This window comes from Cupressus sempervirens, chromosome 4, assembly GCF_028749045.1.
Source record: "Cupressus sempervirens isolate cs-2001-9-10 chromosome 4, ASM2874904v1, whole genome shotgun sequence".
Classification (NCBI taxonomy): Eukaryota; Viridiplantae; Streptophyta; class Pinopsida; order Cupressales; family Cupressaceae; genus Cupressus; species Cupressus sempervirens.
In genome coordinates this window covers 500,244,683-500,267,020 of record NC_143121.1, presented here as the reverse complement: position 1 = coordinate 500,267,020, position 22,338 = coordinate 500,244,683, and the positions used below count along the sequence as shown (strand labels likewise).

The 22,338-nt window shown below is 35.4% G+C and overlaps 1 protein-coding gene across 1 annotated transcript; it reads left to right on the top strand.

Moving 5' to 3' along the window:
* Positions 1-2,367: 2,367 nt before the first annotated feature.
* LOC149562129 (ammonium transporter 3 member 1-like) lies at positions 2,368-5,636 on the top strand. The gene is made up of 4 exons (XM_089825667.1): positions 2,368-2,598; positions 3,281-3,948; positions 4,069-4,354; positions 4,870-5,636. The coding sequence occupies exons 2-4, from the start codon at positions 3,304-3,306 to the stop codon at positions 5,403-5,405; spliced, it is 1,467 nt and encodes a 488-aa protein (XP_089681793.1). The 5' UTR covers positions 2,368-2,598; positions 3,281-3,303; the 3' UTR covers positions 5,406-5,636.
* The last annotated feature ends 16,702 nt before the right edge of the window (positions 5,637-22,338 follow it).

Sequence of the window (22,338 nt, the reverse complement as noted above, 5' to 3'; positions counted from 1 at the left end):
TTAATATGTTTATGCTTAAGAAGATTGAAGAAAAATTTTGAGCCCCTGTTCCCACGTTGGAGCTAGTAGGCTCTAGATTTGATCTTGGCTCCACAAATCCTAATTTGCTGGTGCTTCCTAAGAGCATCTTTGGCAACCATAACTTGGGAGAGAAGAACCATATTAGAGGAATCTCTTTAGATGTTGTTCTCCACTATTAGCAATTCAGAAGATAATTATTTTTCAACAAACCTATAATCCTTAGCCTTTTTTTGGCCAATGGTTTGAAGAAAAATCCTCCATGAAGAAAGGTTAGTTTTCCATCTATCAAGATGGGACAAGTGCTGAAGGTTAATTTTATTGATACCTCTAATAATCTGCACAACATCAAGAACATCCTCATCCATGAGGAGACTGGTGTTTAAGATGAATTTACTACTTCTAGACTTGTGTTGAAGGGGACTACTGTTAAAATTAACCTTGGTCAAAATAGGGTGATGATCAGACAAAGTGGTGGCAATAATCTGAACAATATTTCCAGAGATGTTGGGAGGAAAAGAGAAAAAATACTTATTGGCGTAAAATCTATCAAGCTTGGAATAAATCCTAGCAATGCCCTACTGAAAGTTGCACCAGTTGTGCCATAATCCAGGGTTGGTTTTCATGTTACCAGCAATAGGATAAAAAAGATAGTTAGAATTTAATAATCTATTCCAATAGAATTTTTCATTGTCCTTCCAATGAAAGGGAATGCCCCCCAACTTGTCATCCTGAGATTCAATCATGCTGAAATCTCCACCGAAAAGCCAAGGCATATCTAGGAGGTCTATAAGCCATTTCCAAAGCTTAATTCTTTCCTTGGGGTCATTTGAAGCATAAATAGCACAAACCACAAAGGTCTTGTTATCATATTGCAAAGTAACCCACACTGCTCTCTGACAAGGAGAACATCCATTATTAGTAATATGTTTTTCCCATTTATTACTAATAAGCAGGGCAATTCCTCCTCCACCTCTCTCATGGTTAGTGCAAAACTTAATAGCATCTTTCCAAATAAAATTGAGATTGGAATACAAAGTGAATCCCACAGACTTAACTTCCTGCATCATAAAAAAGTCTATAGAATGTAGAGAATTTAACAATTGCTTGATAACAAATTTTCCATCAGGGGACTCTAAACCCCTCACATTCCAAGATAAGCAATTCATTGAGACAAAATGTTAGAGGCTGCAATTCATAATAGATTTTTTTATGGAATTTTTGAAAATGAATTTTTTTCCTATTTGTTAAATTTAATTCAAATAAATAATATCTATTAATCTATTTAAAATATTTTAGTAAATATTCTGATATTTAAATTGAAAATTATTAATAATTTAATTTGTTCACATAAGATTATATTTAAAAAATAATTTTACTATCTATCACCTATCAGCTTATGTTGCAAGTACAAAAACATACAAAAAATATACTTATAAAAACATTTGAGCAATGACATACATAAAGAAAACAAGACTCGTATACAAATGTGGTCATGCTTTATCTATATGATAATTTAAATTCAATATGTCAACAAACATGAAGTTCACATAAAATGAAGAAAAAATCTAAAGTAGATCCAAAATTACATTTTTTCATAGAATTATATCACTTGAATCAATAATAATTTATTTTGAAAAATTGGTATATCTAAAAATCTAAGTTCAATAATTTGATATAAATTAAGTTAGAAGAAATTAATATTATTGAATTAGCTTTATTGTATCTTATGAGTTTTTGTTTCCCTTCTAACAATATACTACTTTAAAATTCATTTAGACAACAAACAAATAAATTTGATAATATATTGTTTAAAAAATATAAACTTTTATTTTTTATTTTTTTAATTAAGGAAAATAAACTAGGTAGAACTTTGTTGTAATTTTTTTAATAGTGTGGATTCCTTTTTTAGACAACTAGATATCAAAACATATATCATAAAAAATCCATTAAAAATAAGAAATCAAAGAATGTTTGAACAATAACTTAACTAAAAACTAAGCCATAAAAACTTCCACAAAGAAGAAATCAAAACTAATTTTATCACCTATGATAGTAAAAATAACCTATAATTAGAAAATGATAATAATAAAAAGAAAACAAATCATACATATATAGCTTGAGAGCATATATGAATGACGATATAAGGGTTGGTAGGGCTAGTGGGTACATGAAGAAAGAGAGCTTAATCATTCCAAATTGGGTGTTCATACGTGGTAAAGCATAGAGTAACAGACCATCACGCGTACAGTACCTGCTTTGCTTTCCTTCCTTCCCTTTGACTCACAAAACTTTTTCCAGCCGCCGGGTAAGACACGCATTTTATCTCCCTCCGTCTCCTTTACCGCTACGATCGGATTGCCTGTCGCCTCATATTACATCCGCTCTGTCTCTGGTTTGGCATTCTACGTGTCTGTGATTTTGTACAAGACATTGTTTTTGTCCACATGGCCGCAAGAGATCTGATTCAGTCTACATGTATGAGCCCTTAGCCGAGCAAATCCAGGGGAGAAGTGCTGATTGGATAGCCCAGGAACAACAAAATTTCCTAAAAAAATTCTTCCACAGAGCTTCCAACTGGTAAATTTCTGAAACAGAAGAGATTCGAACATGTGCTGTGGGAATTCAAAATGATGCAGTTCTGTAATGGGTCATGCTGTTTGCTTCAAATTCTGTATTAGTTTTCCGTGGAACTTTTAATATTGCTTTATTCTCGAGGTTTGCTTGAATTCTGTTAGTTTGTTTTTTTCTTGCTAAGGTTTCGTCCTTGAGTTCTGTTAGTCCATGTTTTTTTCTGTGATAGCTTTGGTGATTTTAGCTTATGATATTCATTACAGACTTCTTTGATTTCGGTGAGTATATTTGGGATTGTATATGTTGAATTATGTCTTTCTGTGATTTCTTGCATGAATTCCTCCCATGGGTATTTGTGAAATTTGGATGAGTTTTATTTGTCGTACTTTCAGCCCGTCGCAGGGGAAGAGACGCTTCTCTGTTACTGATAGTACAAAAATTCTCTAATGGTTAATTTTTTGAGTGTTATATCATTTATGCTTTAATTTCTAATACCTGCCGTGATACTACTCAATTTATTGGACCGAAATGTCAAATTTGAAATCTGTAGCTTCGAGGAATGTTTTCCAGATGTTTCCTTGAAATGTTGTTCTAAAAAGCCCTTTGTGGGGATTTGCCCAAAAATCCAATTCCTTTGGGATGCTTTTGTCACGTGCTAACATGCCGTATTGTGATAAATTTGATGCAGAGTTTGGATTGAGCAATTGAAGCATGGCTACAACAGTTCCAATTGCGTACCAGAATGGCACGGGAATGCCAGAATGGCTCAACAAAGGAGACAATGCATGGCAAATGGTAGCCGCAACCGTGGTTGGATTGCAAAGCATGCCGGGCCTTGTTATCCTCTACGGAAGCATTGTAAAGAAGAAATGGGCTGTTAATTCCGCATTCATGGCTCTCTACGCATTCGCAGCTGTTTTGATATGTTGGGTGACATGGGCTTACAAAATGTCATTTGGGGATGAGCTCCTTCCCTTCTGGGGAAAGGCGGGACCTGCTCTTGGCCAGAAGTTTCTGATCAAGCAAGCCATTGTTCCTGAAACAAAGCACAAGTATAATAACGGAACCATCGAATCAGATGCTTTGGAGCCCTTTTTTCCTATGGCTACCCTCGTCTTCTTTCAATTCGTCTTTGCAGCCATAACAATGATTCTCTTGGCTGGTTCTCTTCTTGGAAGAATGAATATCAAAGCATGGATGGCTTTTGTGCCACTCTGGCTCACTTTTTCGTATACTGTGGGAGCTTATAGCTTATGGGGCGGAGGGTTTCTTTTCCAGTGGGGGGTCATTGATTTCTCAGGCGGTTATGTCATCCATCTGTCTTCTGGAATTGCAGGGTTTACAGCAGCTTATTGGGTAGGCTCACTCTTTTTCTTCCTTTTTTGGTTCCTCGTTGACCTCTGGATTTTAGAGACCTATTGATTGTTAAATAATATATCCTGATTGTTTGAATGTGGGGGGGAATACAATTTACAGGTAGGACCTAGGCTTCAAAAGGACCGCGAAAGATTTCCTCCCAACAATGTGCTTTTAATGCTTGCTGGAGCTGGTTTTCTGTGGTTGGGTTGGTGTGGTTTTAATGGAGGCGGCCCTTACTCTGCCAACGTTGTTTCATCCATGGCAGTTCTGAATACCAACATATGTGCGGCCACCAGTCTTCTTGTATGGACTTGCTTGGACGTTATATTCTTCAAGAAGCCTTCAGTCATTGGAGCTGTTCAGGGAATGATAACTGGACTTGTCTGTATTACCCCTGGCGCAGGTAAAACCAAACCCTTCATTAGCTTTGCCCTGTTTCTCTCTGAAGTCAATACCCCTTTTTTCTTTCCTTGTGGGATAGATTATGAAACAAGCTTGTTTCAAATCAATGGATGTGCATTAGAAACTAGGTTTTCAAGACAGCATATTCTGGATTCAACTGTGTAGAAAATAACATGAAGAGATATTCCTATATATGGTAGAGAAATTCATATTCTGGATTCACTTGTGTGTCATATTTTTGCATCAAAGTTTCGAATTACACTCAGTGATGTGTGATTCAGTATCAGGATAAGAGTGGAGATAAGTGATCACTGAGTGTGATTCAGCATCATGATGGGAAGAACTAGAGGAAATAAATAATTATTGTTTGTGATTCGAAATGTTGATAAAAAATATGACACACAATCGAATTCAGAATATTCATCTCTCTAGGATGTTCTCTTTTCTCTTCTAATGACAGTGTGAAGTAAAGGGCATTTGATTGGAACTCACTGTTCTCTTTTTGCTGTTGTACAGGTGTTGTGCAAGGATGGGCAGCCATTGTAATGGGAGTTCTCTCAGGTAGCATTCCATGGTTCACCATGATGATAGTTCACAAAAGGTCGGCGTTGCTACAGAAAGTGGATGATACATTGGCTGTATTCCATACTCACGCAGTGGCAGGATTACTAGGAGGAGCACTTACGGGCCTTCTTGCAGAGCCCACTCTCTGCAACCTCTTCCTCGCAGTGAAGAATTCAAAGGGAGCATTTTATGGGGATGGAATGCAATTTGTGAAGCAAATGGTGGGAGCTAGTTTTGTGATTGGATGGAACATAGTGGTGACAAGTATAATAATGCTAGTGATCCAGTGTTTCATTCCATTGAGGATGCCAGACGAGGAGCTTTTGATAGGAGATGATGCGGTTCATGGAGAGGAAGCGTACGCTCTGTGGGCTGATGGGGAGAAATATGACCACACAAAACATGGCTGGTACTCTGATGAGATGCAACACTTTAAAGGGAATGGAGTTGGGCGGGGTGCAGCAGGAGGACTAACCATTGACTTGTGATCCTCCCATGCCCTTCGTTCTCCAGATGTTACATCATATTCAGTCAGGGGATTAATGGAATCCAAGCAAATGAGTAATTCAGGGCCTTTATGCTTTCTTTTCATCTGTTTTGGTGAAGCCAGCCGGATTCCAGGGTACCATGTTTGGGTACCCTTCGTAACAAGCATATTAGCATGGCCTATATGTTCATTATACATTGCGTCAATTAAATATATGCTGCAGTTTATTTAACATTTTTTTTATGGAAAATCGATTTATAATTAAGTTCTTAATTTTACTATAAGGTGACATTTATCCATGAGTTTGATCTTTGTAAGATAATTATAATTGTAATGATGAAATTGCTGAGATATCATATTTTAACGTCTAAATCACCTTAGATGTTGCAAACATCTAAAATTGTTTCTTAATGTTTAAATTAAGTTGTATTTAATATTTCCTAACATTATTATTAATCAATTATATCATTATATTCAACTATTCATTTATTAAATTTATTTTATTAAATACTTTCAATTTCCTAATGTATTTAAATTTATTTTAAATACCTACTCCTATTGTATTAAATTTAATTCAATACTTGTTGCTCCATTAAATCTCTTTTAAATAAATTCTACTTATTTAATCCTTTCATGTGTTTTCTTCCTAAATCACAATTAAATCTAACCCTATACCTGACTTACTAACATCACTCTAATCGTAATAAACATATCCACTAATTTATTGTGGTTAAATAGGCTAATTTAATATTTCAAGCTTATTAGGACTAATTATTTACTCACACGTGGCCCAATCTTCCCAAGGAATGACCTTTCCAATCATTTCGTGATGTCCTCAAACAAGGGACTCTTTCACCTCTTACGCTTTCTAAAAGTGTTAACCTTTTTCTTAAACATCTCTTACATACATAAATGTACTTAGAGTACACATTGACCCGTGACAGCCCAAGTTACCCATGTGTGTAAGCAAATTTGGAATTTGCATGACTTATGTGTTTCCTTTGTAGCACCTTGTGGCAAAAACACACAAATTTTTTTTTTTTAAAAATAAAAAAATTATAATAATAATTAAATTTACTAAGTTTGATAAGATTATTCTCTCATAAATTTAAGAGTAGGTACAACGTAGATAGAAACAGGTTCTTCAATCAAGACCCTTGATATTTCATTTAGTTTTAAAATTAAAGTGTGGGACAAGATCATTAAATTAAAATTTTGTTATCAAATCGATTTAGACACCTGCTTCATTTTATATTAATTTTAACACAATGGATTTGAAATTATTCAAATAACAATATAATTAAAGATAAATTTAACTTTTATTACATAGTATGTTTCATCTCATACTAAATTAATATAATTAAAATAAATTTATAATCCTTTTACTAACTACTAATCTTTATCTTAAATTTCATAACAAATTTAAACTCTATTTCTAAACAAAAATATCAATTAACTAAGTTAAGACATTAATTTTATTACTAACAAAAAAACCATTAAAACTAATTAATATTTAAAACTATGACTAACACTTAAAAAAAAACATTAAAAATAACTTAACATAAAGAAAACTAAAACAAAACATAATATATAATTCAACACTAAATGATAATGATATTAACATATAATATTATAAGAATAAAACTAATTAAGATCTAATAACTCTACTTATACAAAAATCTAAAATTATTAAATATTAATACACATTAATTAAATTTCCAACAAACTAAAACTAACAATCATTTTATTAATACTAATTTCCATTAATTAATTAACTAACATAATAACAATATTTTAAAAAACTAATATTTAAAAAAATTATTTTTAAAAAATACTAATTGAAACACACTAACTAAAACTAATTTTAAATAAAATTGAAAATGAAACTTTAAATAAAATATTACTGGAATTACGCCAAGGAAGAGTTGAAAAAAAACAAAATTTAAATCACAAACTTTAACATGCCACCCTCCCTATTTAATATGCCAACATTAATGCCTCTCCCAAATTTTCAACTCAAATGACAAGTCATGTGGTGTAAGGAAGATGGAAAGGAATTTATAATTTTAAAAATAAATGTGTGCAGGTTTGCCCAGCCGCCCAACTTTCTCCATTTAATATGGAAGGGAGAAAAAGTTAGCTAGGTAGAAACTTAGGATAGTAGATATTTAGGATATTTATTTTATGAATTAATTACTTCTTTTTGTGTTGTTTATTTTATTTTTTAATGATTTAAATAAAAAATTTAAAGAGCATCTTAGAGAGAATATTCTCTGATACTTTAGGGATTTTTAAAAAAAAAATTCTCATACAAAAATCATGAGTATTTTTTGTTCTAAGAATACAATGTTTTTTTTTTAAAGTCATTTTTATTGTCTAAGTATGGATTTTTTTTAATGTAAATTTTTTCCTAAGTGTGGCTTTTTTTTTTTCCTAACTTGTTTAATTTATCAAAGGGAGATAATTTTTTAAAGTTCATTTTAGGACTAAAAGTAAAACATAATTATTTGAGATGAACTTTTAAACTTCCTACTACTCATGAAAAATAACTAAATGAGATCTAAATTACACAAGAATATATATATATATATTTATCATATTTGATTATAGAATGCAAAACTATATATCATTTTTTTTTCTAATCAATCATAATCAAATGAGTAAAATTTCGAAAACATAAGATTACCATAGGAAGAGTAAACATCATTTAATCTCATTTTTGATACACACATACATATAACTGGAAATATCTAAATCTCAAAAGCAAGGATATTACTTTATCTTTTTTTTTTCAATTTATTAAACCACCTGGTTCAAGGATTCATCGAGAAAGAACCAGTAAGAAAACCCAACATCCTTGCCACTTCAACAATAACTTGAAAAATACATTTTTACACAGGATTTCAATCCCGAACATAACTAAATTTCAATAACACTTTAAATTTTATTCTTGGCCCTCAACAAGGGATCCATTTCGAATTATGCAAAGCATCATGGAGATTGTGGAGAGAACGAAAACTAACCAGGTGACAAAAAAACATATCATAAAGATAGAATTGAATATTCACTCCCATCCTAGGTTGCACAACAGGTTCAACATTGAACCAAACAAGGGAGAAGGTGGATTTTTCCAGCAGGAGATGTCAGATGCAATGCCAAAATAGGGGCCCAATTGGGGCTATATACTAAAGAACTTCCATTCTTACATTCCAAAACTCATACGTGGTTTGTGCTGACGGGTAAGGGCCCATAACACCCTACCCTCTCTCTCTTCTCATCTTGAGAAGAGACTCTACACTGTTGGAGTCCAACTAAAGACCTTCCCCCGTACATGGCCACTTCTGCCCTATCCGAGGGTGAGTAATGCCAAAACAACCCATACAATTCCCTTCGAAAAATAAGCAAAAACACAAAGGAAAAACATTCAAGAAAACCTGTTTCAATCCCTTCCAAAACATACTTAACACACATACAAACATACAAATGCAAACACAATATCTTAAGCATGACCAAAACATAAACAACATGAGGTGAAGTATTCCTACCTTCAAAATTGGGTTATGAAAAATGAACAAATTTGAGATGAGCAATCCCTTCTTTCTCCTTCTCCTTCAATCCTCAATTCCACTCTAAAACTAGAGGTTGGGTGAACACCACAAACCCTCTCAAAAATGCCTCTAAATAAGGTCATAAACTCAACTACCTCTAAAATGTAATAACTCTCCCCACTTGCCTAAAATTCTAGAGGCTTCTAACTCAACTAAACCTAAGGCTAACCTTAAGGTGGAGTTAAAGTCATTCAATCCATGGTGAAATCATTCAATTTTCGCACTAAAGCAAAAATGGACTTTTTGAGTGACCATAAAAGTCAACAAAAGGGCTAAGGAGGTGGAAAATGTCCCCAATCCATACCCATACCCCTTGGGTACTTAGATTTCATGATTTTGGGCCTTTAGGATTAATTAGGGACCTGTCAAAAGCTAAGAAAATTTTAGGACTTACTAACAACCTTTTAAAATGTAGATTACTCACTAATCAAGATTAGAGTAATTAACCTCAATTACTCATTGATTAGCAAAAAGGTCACTAACCTAGTCCGACTTAGATCTTTAGGTTACTCGGTTAACCCATCTATCATGTTGGAATGCATATACAATTCACGTGTCAAGAAACACTATAAAAACACTGTTACGAAACATTAACATTTAAAGATTACAGAATGATACATTCATTCAATCCACAATACAAATAAAACATGAACAACAGGGTTTGCATCCTTTGTTGGATTCAACCCTGGTTTCCACAATCGGTACATAGGGTTCAGTTTCGTTTCTCCATTAGATTTCTCAGCTAAAATATTCCTGCACACTCATTGCACACATCGATAGCTCAAGAAAATCACATGCATATATGTATATAAACGTATTAGGGAAATCACGTAAATTAAAACATCCATCTTTCAATTAATTAACTATTTATCTCAATTCTGTTCATATTCTTAATCATTAAAATTGCATAATCAAAGTGTTAATTATGCATTCACTTACTTTATCAGTATACATGTTCATAAAGCATTAAATGATGAAATCAAATATCTGAAAGTAAAACATCACACAATATAAAATAATATAATATGTTCAGTGTATCTGGTAGTATCTCGACATATCGAGTTGTGAGTATCAAAATAATAATGCATCAACTATGCTATGATGGGTCGGGGCAAGGCCTCACATCCTCCCCCACTAGGCAAGAACTTCTTCCTAGAATTCATCAAAAAGATAAGGGTACTGAGATTGCATCCGTGCTGCATCCTCCCATGAAACCATGACCTCATCATAACAATCCCACTAGACCCTAACCTGGTCCAACTCTCGGTCTCAAAAAGCTTGGGTCCGTCAAGCAATAATACAGATAGGCTCCAGTGCTAACTGGCCGTTCGACTCCACCTCCAAAGCATCCCAATCTATAATATGAGACTCATCATAAATATATCCTCTAAGTACTGAAATGTGAAACACATCGTGGATGTACGACAGGCTAGGTGGCAAGGCTAAACAATATGCAACTAGTCTTATACTCTCTAGGATCTCGAATGGTCCAACAAATCGGGGTGCCAACTTTGAGCCCTTTCCGAATTGAATAGGACTCTTGTGTGGTTGCACCCTCAAGAAGACTTTATCTCCAACCTAATACTCTCGATCTATCCTCTTCGCATCTACATACTTCTTCTACCTATCATGTGCCTCTCTCAGGCACTGTTTAATCAAGGTCACTTGCTGCTCCATCTCCTTTACTAACCGAGGGCCAATAGAGACTTGATCCTTGATCCTATCCCAACTCAAGGGTGTTCTGCAAGGTCTTCCATACAAGGCCTCATAAGGTGGCATACCTATGGAGGAATGATGCCCATTGTTATAGGCAAACTCAACAAGATCTAGGTATTCCTCCCATTTGACTTGATGGTCCATCACGTACATACGTAACATGTCCTCCAAAACCTGATTCATTCGCTTGGTTTGACCATCAGTCTAGGGATGGTACATTATACTGAAATTGAGCCTAGTGCCCAATGCTGCCTGCAACTCTCTCCAAAAGGATAAAGTGAACAAAGAGTCTCTATCTAAGATGATCTTATGGAGAATGCCATGAAGTCTGACAATGTCCTACAAAAACACCTGGGCTATCTCTTGTGCTGTGTATGTAGTACTCATGGGTGAGAAATGGGCAACCTTGGTCAATGTGTCAACTATCACTAAAATAGCATCATGGCGATGAGATGACATAGGGAGACCAACAATAAAATCCATAAATATAGCATCCCACTTCCACTCTAAAATCTCATGAGGCTGAAGAAGCCCACTAGGATGATGGTGCTCTGCCTTCACCCTTTGACACTCGAGGCATCTCACAACTCTGTTAGCAATGTTCACTCTCATGCCTAGCTAGTGATACAACTGTCTCAGATCTACATGTAACTTTTTAACACCAGGGTGTGCTACATAAGGTGCTATGTGAGCCTCAAGTACAATGAGCTTGCACAAACCCCCAATGAAAGGTACATACATACGTCCCTTGTGATGCAAAAGTCCATCAAACTCCAAAGAATACTCTGAATACTTTCCTTCCAAGGGTCTCTAAGAATGTACTATCTGACTAAGTTCTACATAAAGCTCATCTGCTAGCAAGTGTTGTAGGATCCTCTCTCTCAAGTCAGTGCAAGTAGTCATAGATGAGAGCTCATGGTGCCTTCTACTTAAGGCATTTGCAACCACATTCTCCTTTCCCTTGATGTAATGAACATCAAAATCGTACTCACAAAGGAACACCATCCACCTTCTTTGCCTAGCATTAAGGTTCGACTGAATAAATATATACTGCAAGCTTTGGTGGTCAAAATGAAGCTCGAATCTATGACCTAGAAGGAAGTGTCGCCACTTCACTAAAGCATGAACCACTACTGCAAGCTCTAGGTCGTGAGTAGGGTAATTGAGTTCATGAGTCTTCAACTTTCTAGACTCGAAGGAAATAGGTCATCCATCCTGCATAAGGACTGCCCCTATACCATCCAAAGATGCATCGGTGCACGCCATAAAATTTGTAGTAGGATCTGGTACTACAAGAATCGATGCACTCGTGAGGGCTCTCTTGAGCTCTTGAAAAGCTCTATCACATTTCTTTGTCCACTCGTACTTCTTCCCCTTTTTCTAAAGAGATGTGATTGGGTGTGCCAATCTAGAGAATCCCACAATGAAGCGTTGGTAATATCCCGCTAGTCCAATAAAGCTCCTCACTTTAGTGACATTGGTGGATGCTGGCCAATCCATGATGGCCCTAATCTTCGATGGGTCCACTGAGACATCATCGCTTGATATGACATGGCCAAAATAATGTATCTCATGTCTATAGAACACACACTTTGACAAGCTGCCATACAACTGATTCTCTCTCAACTTCTGCAATGCTTGTCTCAGGTGCTCCTCATGCTCCTTCTCATTGCGAGAATAAATTAGAATGTCATCAAGGAATACGACCACAAGCTTATCCAAAAATGTATGAAATACTTCATTCATGAGGCTCATGAATACAACTGGAGCATTCGTGAGGCCAAATGGTACCATGGTGAACTCGTAGTGAACATACCTCTTATGAAATGCAGTCTTGGGGATATCATTGTCCACAATCCTCAACTGATGATAACCCAACTTCAAATCAATCTTCAAAAATACTCAGGCACCCTGCAACTGATTGAAGAGATCATCAATTTTGGGAAGAGGATATCGGTTCTTGATGGTTGCTTTGTTCAACTACCAATAATCAATACACAACCTAAGTGATCCGTCCTTCTTCTTTATGAAGATCACTAGTGCACCCCAAGGTGACACACTAGGTCGAATATGCCCCTTCTCTAAGATTTCCTCCAACTGAGTCTTTAGTTCACTGAGCTCACGAGTAGTCATCATGTATGGTGCTCTCGAAACTGGCTTGGCTCTTGGCACAAGATCAATATGAAAATCCACTGCTCTAGGTGGAGGCATACCAGGGAGCTTTGAACGAAACACATTTGCAAACTCTTGCAGGATTGGAAAGTCGTCAAGGGATGGCTCCCCCTCTAAATCTTCCTCTTTATCACTAATGGTGATAGTGAACAACTGACATCTCTTTCACATGCACCATCTAAGCTACATAGCAGAAATCATACGAAGGGATACTGGTCTCTTTACTCCAAAGATCACTCTAGAGATACTATTTTCATCCACATTTCACCCTCTTCTATCGACAATCCATCTTGGCACTATGGGCATAAAGACAATCCATGCCAAGGACAACATCATATGAACCTAGAGGGGTAATGCATAGATCAAACATCATGGACACATCTCCAATCTACATTTGGCAATTATGCACCATGGAACTAACTGACACTCTAGCTCCTGAAGCTAACTCTACTTCCCAACTGACATCCTGTCTAACTATCACTAGCCCGCAATGCTCCACTACATATGGAGATATAAAAGAGTCAGTAGCTTTGAAATCAATTAAAATAGCAACCATACTACCTTGTATTATACCTGTAGCCTTGATAACTATAGCTTGATGCTCAGCCTGGCAGTTGTCAACCGCTGCAAAAACTCTGTGAGATCTACCCATATCACCAACTATCGGCTTTGAAAAAGCCTCTCTGACCACCAAATGACTGTCCCTGTAGACACTCTCTAGCTATATGACCCATGCCACCACAAGTGTAGCATGGTCCTTGGGTATAAGTCTGTACACCCTGTGGTCTAGACTGCTATGGGCCTCTTGTCCTACTAGATCCACTATATCCACCCTTGGAAGACTGCTGAGTCTTCACTGACTGTGACTGTGGGGCCTGTACCTTCTACTCCTGTTTGGAACTTTGTGATTGCCATTGCTTGGGCTTGGAGCCCTAATAACCCTATGAGGGTTTCTACTGCTGCTGAGACTGTTGGCCCTTAGAGGACCCTGTTGTGTAGTACTGGTTACAATTACAAGGGGGTTTTTGCTGGGTAGAGTTTCGATTCGAGGACCGATCTCGTGACTCCTATCTACCCTGAATATCCTCGGCAACTAGTGCTATCTCCACTACCTGTATGAAGGTGGTAGGGAAGGCCAAACAAACTAGACCTTGGAGTGTGAAATTCAGGCCCATGATGAAGTGATGTACTCGCAGTTTCTCATCCTTCATGTATTCAACATATAGAAGGAGCTCGAGAAATTTTCTCTCCTACTGAGCTACTATGAGACCCCTTTGATATAGAGAATGAAATTCCTCAATCTGCTTCTGTCTAAAGTGCTCAGATAGGTTTCTCTCCTAGAATCTCTCCAAGAATGACTCCCATGTGAGGGTTTCCATCCTCACTCCTCCTATAGTCTCCTCCTGATGCCACCAATTGGAGGCATCTCCTCTTAGCTAATGGACTACTAGATGGGCTTTCAAATTACTCCCATATGGATGTAATCCAAAGCACTGTTGAAGACTCTATAACCAAGCCTCTACTATTGTTCCCTCTGTGGAACCAATATAGAATGGTGGTCCGAGTCATATCAACTCCCTGATATCATCTCCTACATGTCTAGGAGGTCTATCAAGTGGTGGTCCTCTATGATGTATCGACTCACCCTCATGCTCGCCCTGTCCCTCTACCTGCCTTGGTGGGGGACTCCTACTCCTCTCTCTGCCTCCGGCCTCGCCTCCTCTGGGATCCTGTGCTTCCCCTTTGAGAATTTGTTGCCCTGGTTGTACTACATGTGTTATCCTCTGCTAGACTACACCAATCAATGTCTGGAGGGCATCCAAAATATCTTGATTTGGGTTCAGTGGTGGTGGTGGACGTGGTGGTCCATCCTCCTGTCCCACTCTACCACCTCTCACCCTATGACCTCTGCCTCATCGATTGCTTCGTGTAACAGGAGGCATCCTACACAATTTAAAGTTTTAGATTTAAGTTTCAGAAGCATAATGGTTTTAGGTTCCTAGTGTTGAAACACAGGCTCCGATACCAAAATGTCATGCCCCAAATATAGGGCAAAAACACACAAATTTTTTTTTTTTAAATTAACAATAATAATTAAATTTACTAAGTTCTATAAGATTATTCTCTCATAAAATTAAGAGTAGGTACAACGTAGATAGAAACATGTTCTTCAATCAAGACCCTTGATATTCCATTTAGTTTTAAAATTAAAGTGTGGGACAAGATCATTAAGTTAAAATTTCGTTATCAAATCGATTTAGACACTTGCTTCATTTTATATTAATTTCAAAACAATAGATTTACAATTATTCAAATAACAATATAATTAAAGATAAATTTAACTTTTATTACATAGTATGTTTCATCTCATACTAAATTAATATAATTAAAATAAATTTATAATCCCTTTACTAACTACTAATCTTTATCTTAAATTTCATAACAAATTTAAACTCTATTTCTAAACAACAATATCAATTAACTGTATAATCTATTAAAGTCAAGAAATATTAATTTTATTACTAACAAAAAAAACATTAATACTAATTAATATTTAAAACTATGACTAACATTTTAAAAAACATTAAAACTAACTTCATATAAAGAAAACTAAAACAAAGCATACTAATATATATATATATATATATATATATATATATATATATATATATATATATATATATATATATATATATATATATATATATATATATATATATATATATATATATATATATATATATATATATATATATATATATATATATAAATTCATTATTAAAACAATTCAACACTAAATGATAATGATATTAACATATAATATTATAAGAATAAAACTAATTAAGATCTAACAACTCTACTTATACAAAAATCTAAAATTATTAAATACTAATACACATTAATTAAATTTCTAACAAACTAAAATTAACAACCATTTTATTAATACTAACTTCCATTAATTAATTTACTAACATAATAACAATATTTTAAAAAACTAATATTTAAAAAAATACTAATTGAAACACACTAACTAAAACTAATTTTAAATAAAATTGAAAATGAAACTTTAAATAAAATATTACTACCCTAAAACCCACAACCAAGTGCTTTAAAGAAGTATGTCGTGCTATCCAAGGTAAGAAGGTACGCCAAGGAAGAGTTTAGGGCCCGTTTGGCTCATGGATACGAGATGGTATTAGAATACGAAATTCTGAAGAATCTCGTATCCATCGTTTGGGTCCGCCGAATGGGAACGAGAATTGTAAAAAAGTGGGATCCCGTATGCTTAATTACCCCCCAAAACAAGGATTTGGGCTTCCACCAAAATAGGTGGAATTGCCCAAAATCCTGTTTTAATTCCATTTTTATAAAACTGAGCATTACAATTATTGCAAAAACAATGTTTTATCGCGTCCGCTCGATTGACTCATATTTGGCGCTCATTTTGCAACACCACATTTTTGGCCTTTGCACATCTCTGCTAGTTCACGCCTTGCTCGTTCCTGCCTTGCTGGTTCCGACCTCTGCTTGTTTGTTCTTTGCAAGTATAGACTTTTCAAAATTGTTTGATTGTATGCTTCAGTTTTTGGGTCGTATGGCAAACCCTACTCTGGACCCCATTTATTTTGCACTCATGTGGAATGACATTGCAAATCGAGTACCTTTTATGCAGTTGTTTGGATGGTAGTAATAATGGTGGTCAATTTATATGCAGGTGGATTCGACACAACTCACGCTGCGGCCAGGTAAATGTTGCTGGGTAGAACTCTTTTCTTACTGCTAGCTTTGTTTCTTATTAGGGTTTTGTTGTTTTCTTACTGTGCCAGCCATGTCGTTTTGTTTGGTGGAAAAACCACAATGCCCAGAAGAAATTTTCTTTTCAATCTAGTTTTTTGGTCAATGTTTCCCTAGATTTGCTTTAAAAAATACTTTTGAATGAGTTTGAAAAGGCATGTTATTTTTTTGTGAGAGAAATTGACTGTCACGATGTTTGATTACCCCAAATCCTACGGTGATTGCATCATTCAAATTGAGGGATTCCATGCTAATAGTAACAAATGAATGGAAACCCATGAAATAATTTATGAATACATATAGGCTCAAATAATCGGACAGGACGACGGGAAGATTTCATTCCTGTATGCTTGGAGTAAAAAAATGGGTGTACAGATTGGGGAAATAATTACAATCTGACATTGACTAGTACGTAAAACATAATCTAATCCGATCGAAACATTGGTCCCCAAACCCTATCTCCACGACAAGATATGACGAGGAGATTCATTTGCCTCTCTTTCTCAGTGCCAAGCACATCAACTTCTCTGCTTTCCAATAAGATTGGGGTATCTTCGCATTAGACAAATGATATAGTACCAAGGCCAAGGAAACGATATAGATCACATAATTCTTGTATTTTTAATTATTTTGTGATGTCACGATGTCTGTTAATTATTTTGGGAGAGAAATTTATAGTCATGGTCTCTATTATGTTTTTTGGTGATAGAAATGCATACGGTCATGGTCCCACTGTAATATTTTTCAATGTTATGTAAATGCTTCGCCTATTACATTGGGCATCCTTGCATTTGTTGGTAGTATTAAAATCTTGAGAACAACTGACTGCCTCTAAACTAGTTTTTAGGATCTTTAGAGCATCTTCTAACTTTTTAAGAAAGTTGTGTTTGGATAGGTTTTCAAATCTTCGAAGATAATTATCTAATGAGCAATTTTTTACTGTTATAAAACACTTTACCTATTGATTGGGTTGGGTCGGGTTGGGTTGATGAATACCGAAAATTATGCAAGAAACATCAGATCATATATGAGGTAACTTATGCTCTGGCCTACTCATTCATATATTGGCTTGGTGCATTGGCTTAGAACATTTATACAAGTTCAGTTCAAATCAGGTCAGCTCTCGCTCTGTCAGGTCTGATATTATCTCATTTGGAGAGCCTTAAAATGAATTTCCTATCAGTGATCTTACAATTTATCTTTAACCCAAGTGGAGTGAAACTTTAAACTTCCTATATGATCAATTCAATAGATGATTCTTGGACAATCAGACCTAGTTGCCATATTTCCTGTCTGTGAGCTGTCTTGCTAGTGTAGGCATGACTCATGTCCTTCATCTGCATTCCTGGATTTGTTTATGGATGTTTGCAGTAGCACAATTGGCAGCCACTGAATCCAAGCCATTTATAATTGTGGGCAGCACTAGCTCAAATCTACATTCATTATTTGAAATCTATTTAACCACCACATTGGCAACTCAAATATTGAAGTGTGTGGGAGTCAGAGCCCTTGTTTGAAAACTTTTAACCAATCACTAAGTTATTAGCATTTAACAAGTCATTGAGTCTATAATTAAGATTTAGAACAATGAAGTTACTGAAGCCATACGAAAGTTGGTTAAAACATTATTATATGTCCAAACTGCGCATAGAAAATAAGCTCATTCCAAAAGCTAAAAATGATTATTAACTTATAAAAGATTACTTAGTATAGATCCATTATGCACATGGGGAAATTCCATGATATCCATAGTCATCAAGTACCAACACAATTTAACCAGTGACTACATAACTTTGCATAAGCCACAGAAGATCTAATTGGTAACATACATTTTTGGATATATATGTCGTGGTTCCATGAATCTCTATGAGTAGTCTGGGTCATTGAGCCGAGTAGACCTGGCCGAGTTTTTATAACTCAACCCAAGTCATGGAATGTGATATACAATTTCATATATATTATTATAAAAGTATATAATTTAAAGGGTTTTTTTTGTTGCAGATTTGTTCCCAAGTCATAGGCGAGTCACGAGTTGAGTTGGCCTTGTTGAATTCGAGCCTGGGAGCTCTAATTTATACTAAGCCTGATCAAATGAAATGAGATAATCTAGCTAACATATAAATACCACAAAGTCTAAAAATATAGTAATCGTTATAGACTTCATCTCTTTTAAGTGTAAACCGTAAAGCTTATCGCCCTCAAGATAAGCTTATAATTAAGTTAGCAAACTTTACCTTCTCCCATGCAAATAACCTTACTATTCACATCCTATCACAATATCAATCTACATGGATCTAAGTGAAGCAATGAATCAATCTTATAAAATCATCTTGATTTTTCCCTATTCGTATTGATTCATGTTCTAATTGTTCCCAAGTTTCAACTACTATCCCTTCCTCTATAATTCCCATTTCACTCTCTATGTCGCCCCCAACAAAATTTTCAGCTGATCTCTAGTTAAAAATGAAAGGTCCCCTGACAACTTAGTTATTTCATGACAATAATTAAGAACTTGTGTAGGCATTGTTGGATACTTTAGCATCAAGTTGTAACAACAAACCCTGCAAGACCAGCACATAAAATCCAACACAATTTTTCCAACTATATTGTAAATAACATTCCATCAGATTCATGTCTTCACCTATCTATATCATGTTTTATTTTTGGGAAGTTGCAAAAGGAATATGCTTAAGTTGTCACAGGGAAGATTTTCAGGTAAATTTAAGAAAGTTGCAAAAGGAATATGCTTAAGTTGTCACAGGGAAGATTTTCAGGTAAATTTAAGATATTTCAGCATAAGCCTATGAACGATTGGCGTAAATTATTGTTGTCCATCCGGAGAACTTTAAGAGGATTACTTTGGAGTGCACATGAATTGTTAACAATGTTTTCTTGAAAATTTACATTAAATATTGAAAGCATAGAGCTGGGCATGTGTTATTGGAAAGGAATTTGAAAAATTTAGCAAAATTCTTCATCCCCTATTCTCCTAACTTGACTCTCCAATTCATAAGTCGTGTTTGTGATAACTTGAGCTAAAAGAAAAACAAGTAAAGTTTTGGGCTTGCAGTCATACCTATAGATATCAAGTGTAAGCTCTCTATAGAACATAGAGGGAAGTTCTTCCCTGAGAGCTCTGATGGCATAACCTGTATTGATGTAGAATTCCATAATTTTGCTTGGGAGGAGGTTTTGAATGCAGGGAAGTAGAGAATCTTCTTACAATCCATTCATCAGCAGGTAGTTCTTCCTCATTATCAACTAAGCAGAAACATGAATCATTTGGTCTCCCTCTTCTATCTGTTTTAGTTTCACACACAGCCCTTAAGATTCCCCAGTTCTTAATCTTTCTTGTTTTTAACTAATAAGTGAATAAATTGACATGATGGAAACGAGGCCTTGACAAGAAGTGAGTGCATGCTATTCTACAAGGTGGAGCAGTAAGCTCCATTGTTGGACACCAACAAGCCATTGTGCTAAATTTACATGCTGCTCAAGCAACAACCCTACACAGATTGAGAAAATTTAGAAAAAAATAAAATGCCCCACTATACCATATCAAGGGGTGGAGATAGGAAATTGGTGAACGAAAGGACCTACATTCCTTACTCGACGAGATGAAGCACTTCCAGAAAGAATTTGGCCTTTGAATGTAAGTACGTGTTACTGCATTTCGTGGCATCTTCCTACCCACGATGACATTTGGCAACGTAGAAATCTCTAGACCGCCCGACAATCTCATGTAAACCGTGCAGTGAGTTGATCTTCCGAAACTTGAATATAAGACAAAGACCGGCCTTACCCTCAGCTTTGTGTATATCTTATTTCCGATTCGTCAAGTGAAGATGCCCATCCACATGTTCGGTCACATATTCTTTCATGTCCATCTTCTCAATTTGTTGAAAAAACAATTCAATCTTCAGATATGAAAAGGAAAACATACTATACACAGAAGCAATGGAGGAATAGAAAACGCCATTGACCCGCTATGTGATCTAAATTTTGAATAACTCAAAGCAAATTTGACACAAATTAGTTTGTGATCTTTGAACCTAGATTGGGTTTGTGTCTTGTAGTTTGGCTCTAGATTTAGGCTTGAGGCTGCATTATGCTATCTAGTCCTATGTTCTTAGTAAGAATATTAATAAAGAATACCAATTAAGATGACAAATTTCTCTCTAGTGGATTCACAGGTTTGAGCTTTGTCACTTTTAGAAATGAGTTCAAGTTGTAGTAGTTCATCGCTCGCAATAGATGTTACTAAAAAAAAACCTAGAATATATTAGATAACCTTGGCAATCGATTTGTATTTAGGATTTGGGTGTAGTGCACTACAATAAATGAGGCTAGGTGCGCAAGGCTTGGGAGAATTTGATTGAAGATTTACCATTCAGCCATGGCATCTAAGCTGTGAAGGTCATCCCTTCAGGAGAGATGTTCAGCTTATAAACAAACAAGGTCTAAATGACATAATTTTGCACTTGAGACGTTGATTCTTTTCATTTCTTTTGTTGATGCTATTCCCTAAACCATTGCTATATATTTAGACCAAACCAATTTTCACTTTTCTCTTCTCGAATAAATTGCTCAAGATCCTTTATCTCTTATTAAATGTCTTTCAACAATCAAATCAATTGGATTATTTTGTGTAAATTTATACTTGGTTTACAGATACATGCTTTGGATTTGTGCACAAAATATTCAGTTGATGTATCAGAGGCAAATCAATTCCATTAATTCAAGACAAATGGGCGATCTGTTAAAACTCCATCAGTACGAGCTCTGAGTTGCTCGGTTCTCCTCACATCAAATTCTCTGTAAATTAGCTTACCTCACCCTGACAGGAAAGTTTTATACCTTGTGTAGGGAAAAATATGTGTCTCCTATGACAATGGTGACATCAGGAGGAATCTCTTGAGAAAAAATCCTCTTAGAAAGATTCATCCAAGTTTAGATCATTAAAAATGGACAAACTTTAAATAGCAATGCACTTCTTTTTTATTTTTCAAATCACATCCTCTGATCAGAACAGACTGTAAAACCATTGATATGAAAATCTCTACACAATCTAATATAAAAATATTATATTATTCAGTGTAAAAAAATATAAAACCATCAATATCCATAAATATGAATTTACCACCTTGCCTTGTTTTTTATTGTTTTTGTGATGGGGGAGTTTGTGGTGTCTCTTAGAAGAAGATGAATGAGAAGACATGGGAGACTACAGGATATATGAATTCTGTATGTTGCTCTTTCCCTGGCAGGGTTTTTTATGCTTATGATTATGTTGTAGAACAAGGTGAGAGTTTCCCAGTCAGGATACCGAGTTGTTTCTGTTAAAATCATGCTATTTCTGTTGGCAAATCATGTAGTTGTTTTTAAGACAGAGATTGACAGTATGAAAGTTTTTGTAATGGAGACTCAAGTTCCTTGCTCCAAATCATATGAATGTGAGGGAACAACAAGTTGAGCTTGCAGACATGGTGACCAGTAGAAAAGAAACCAAGAAAACTATGAAAAACCCAAATGTTGAAAATCCCACCTTGCCAAAACATTCAAGGGAGGCTAGAAAAGACTTCACCATCCTACAAGCATTTGCAAGCATGGATATGATAATACTATTCTTAGCAGAAAATTTTA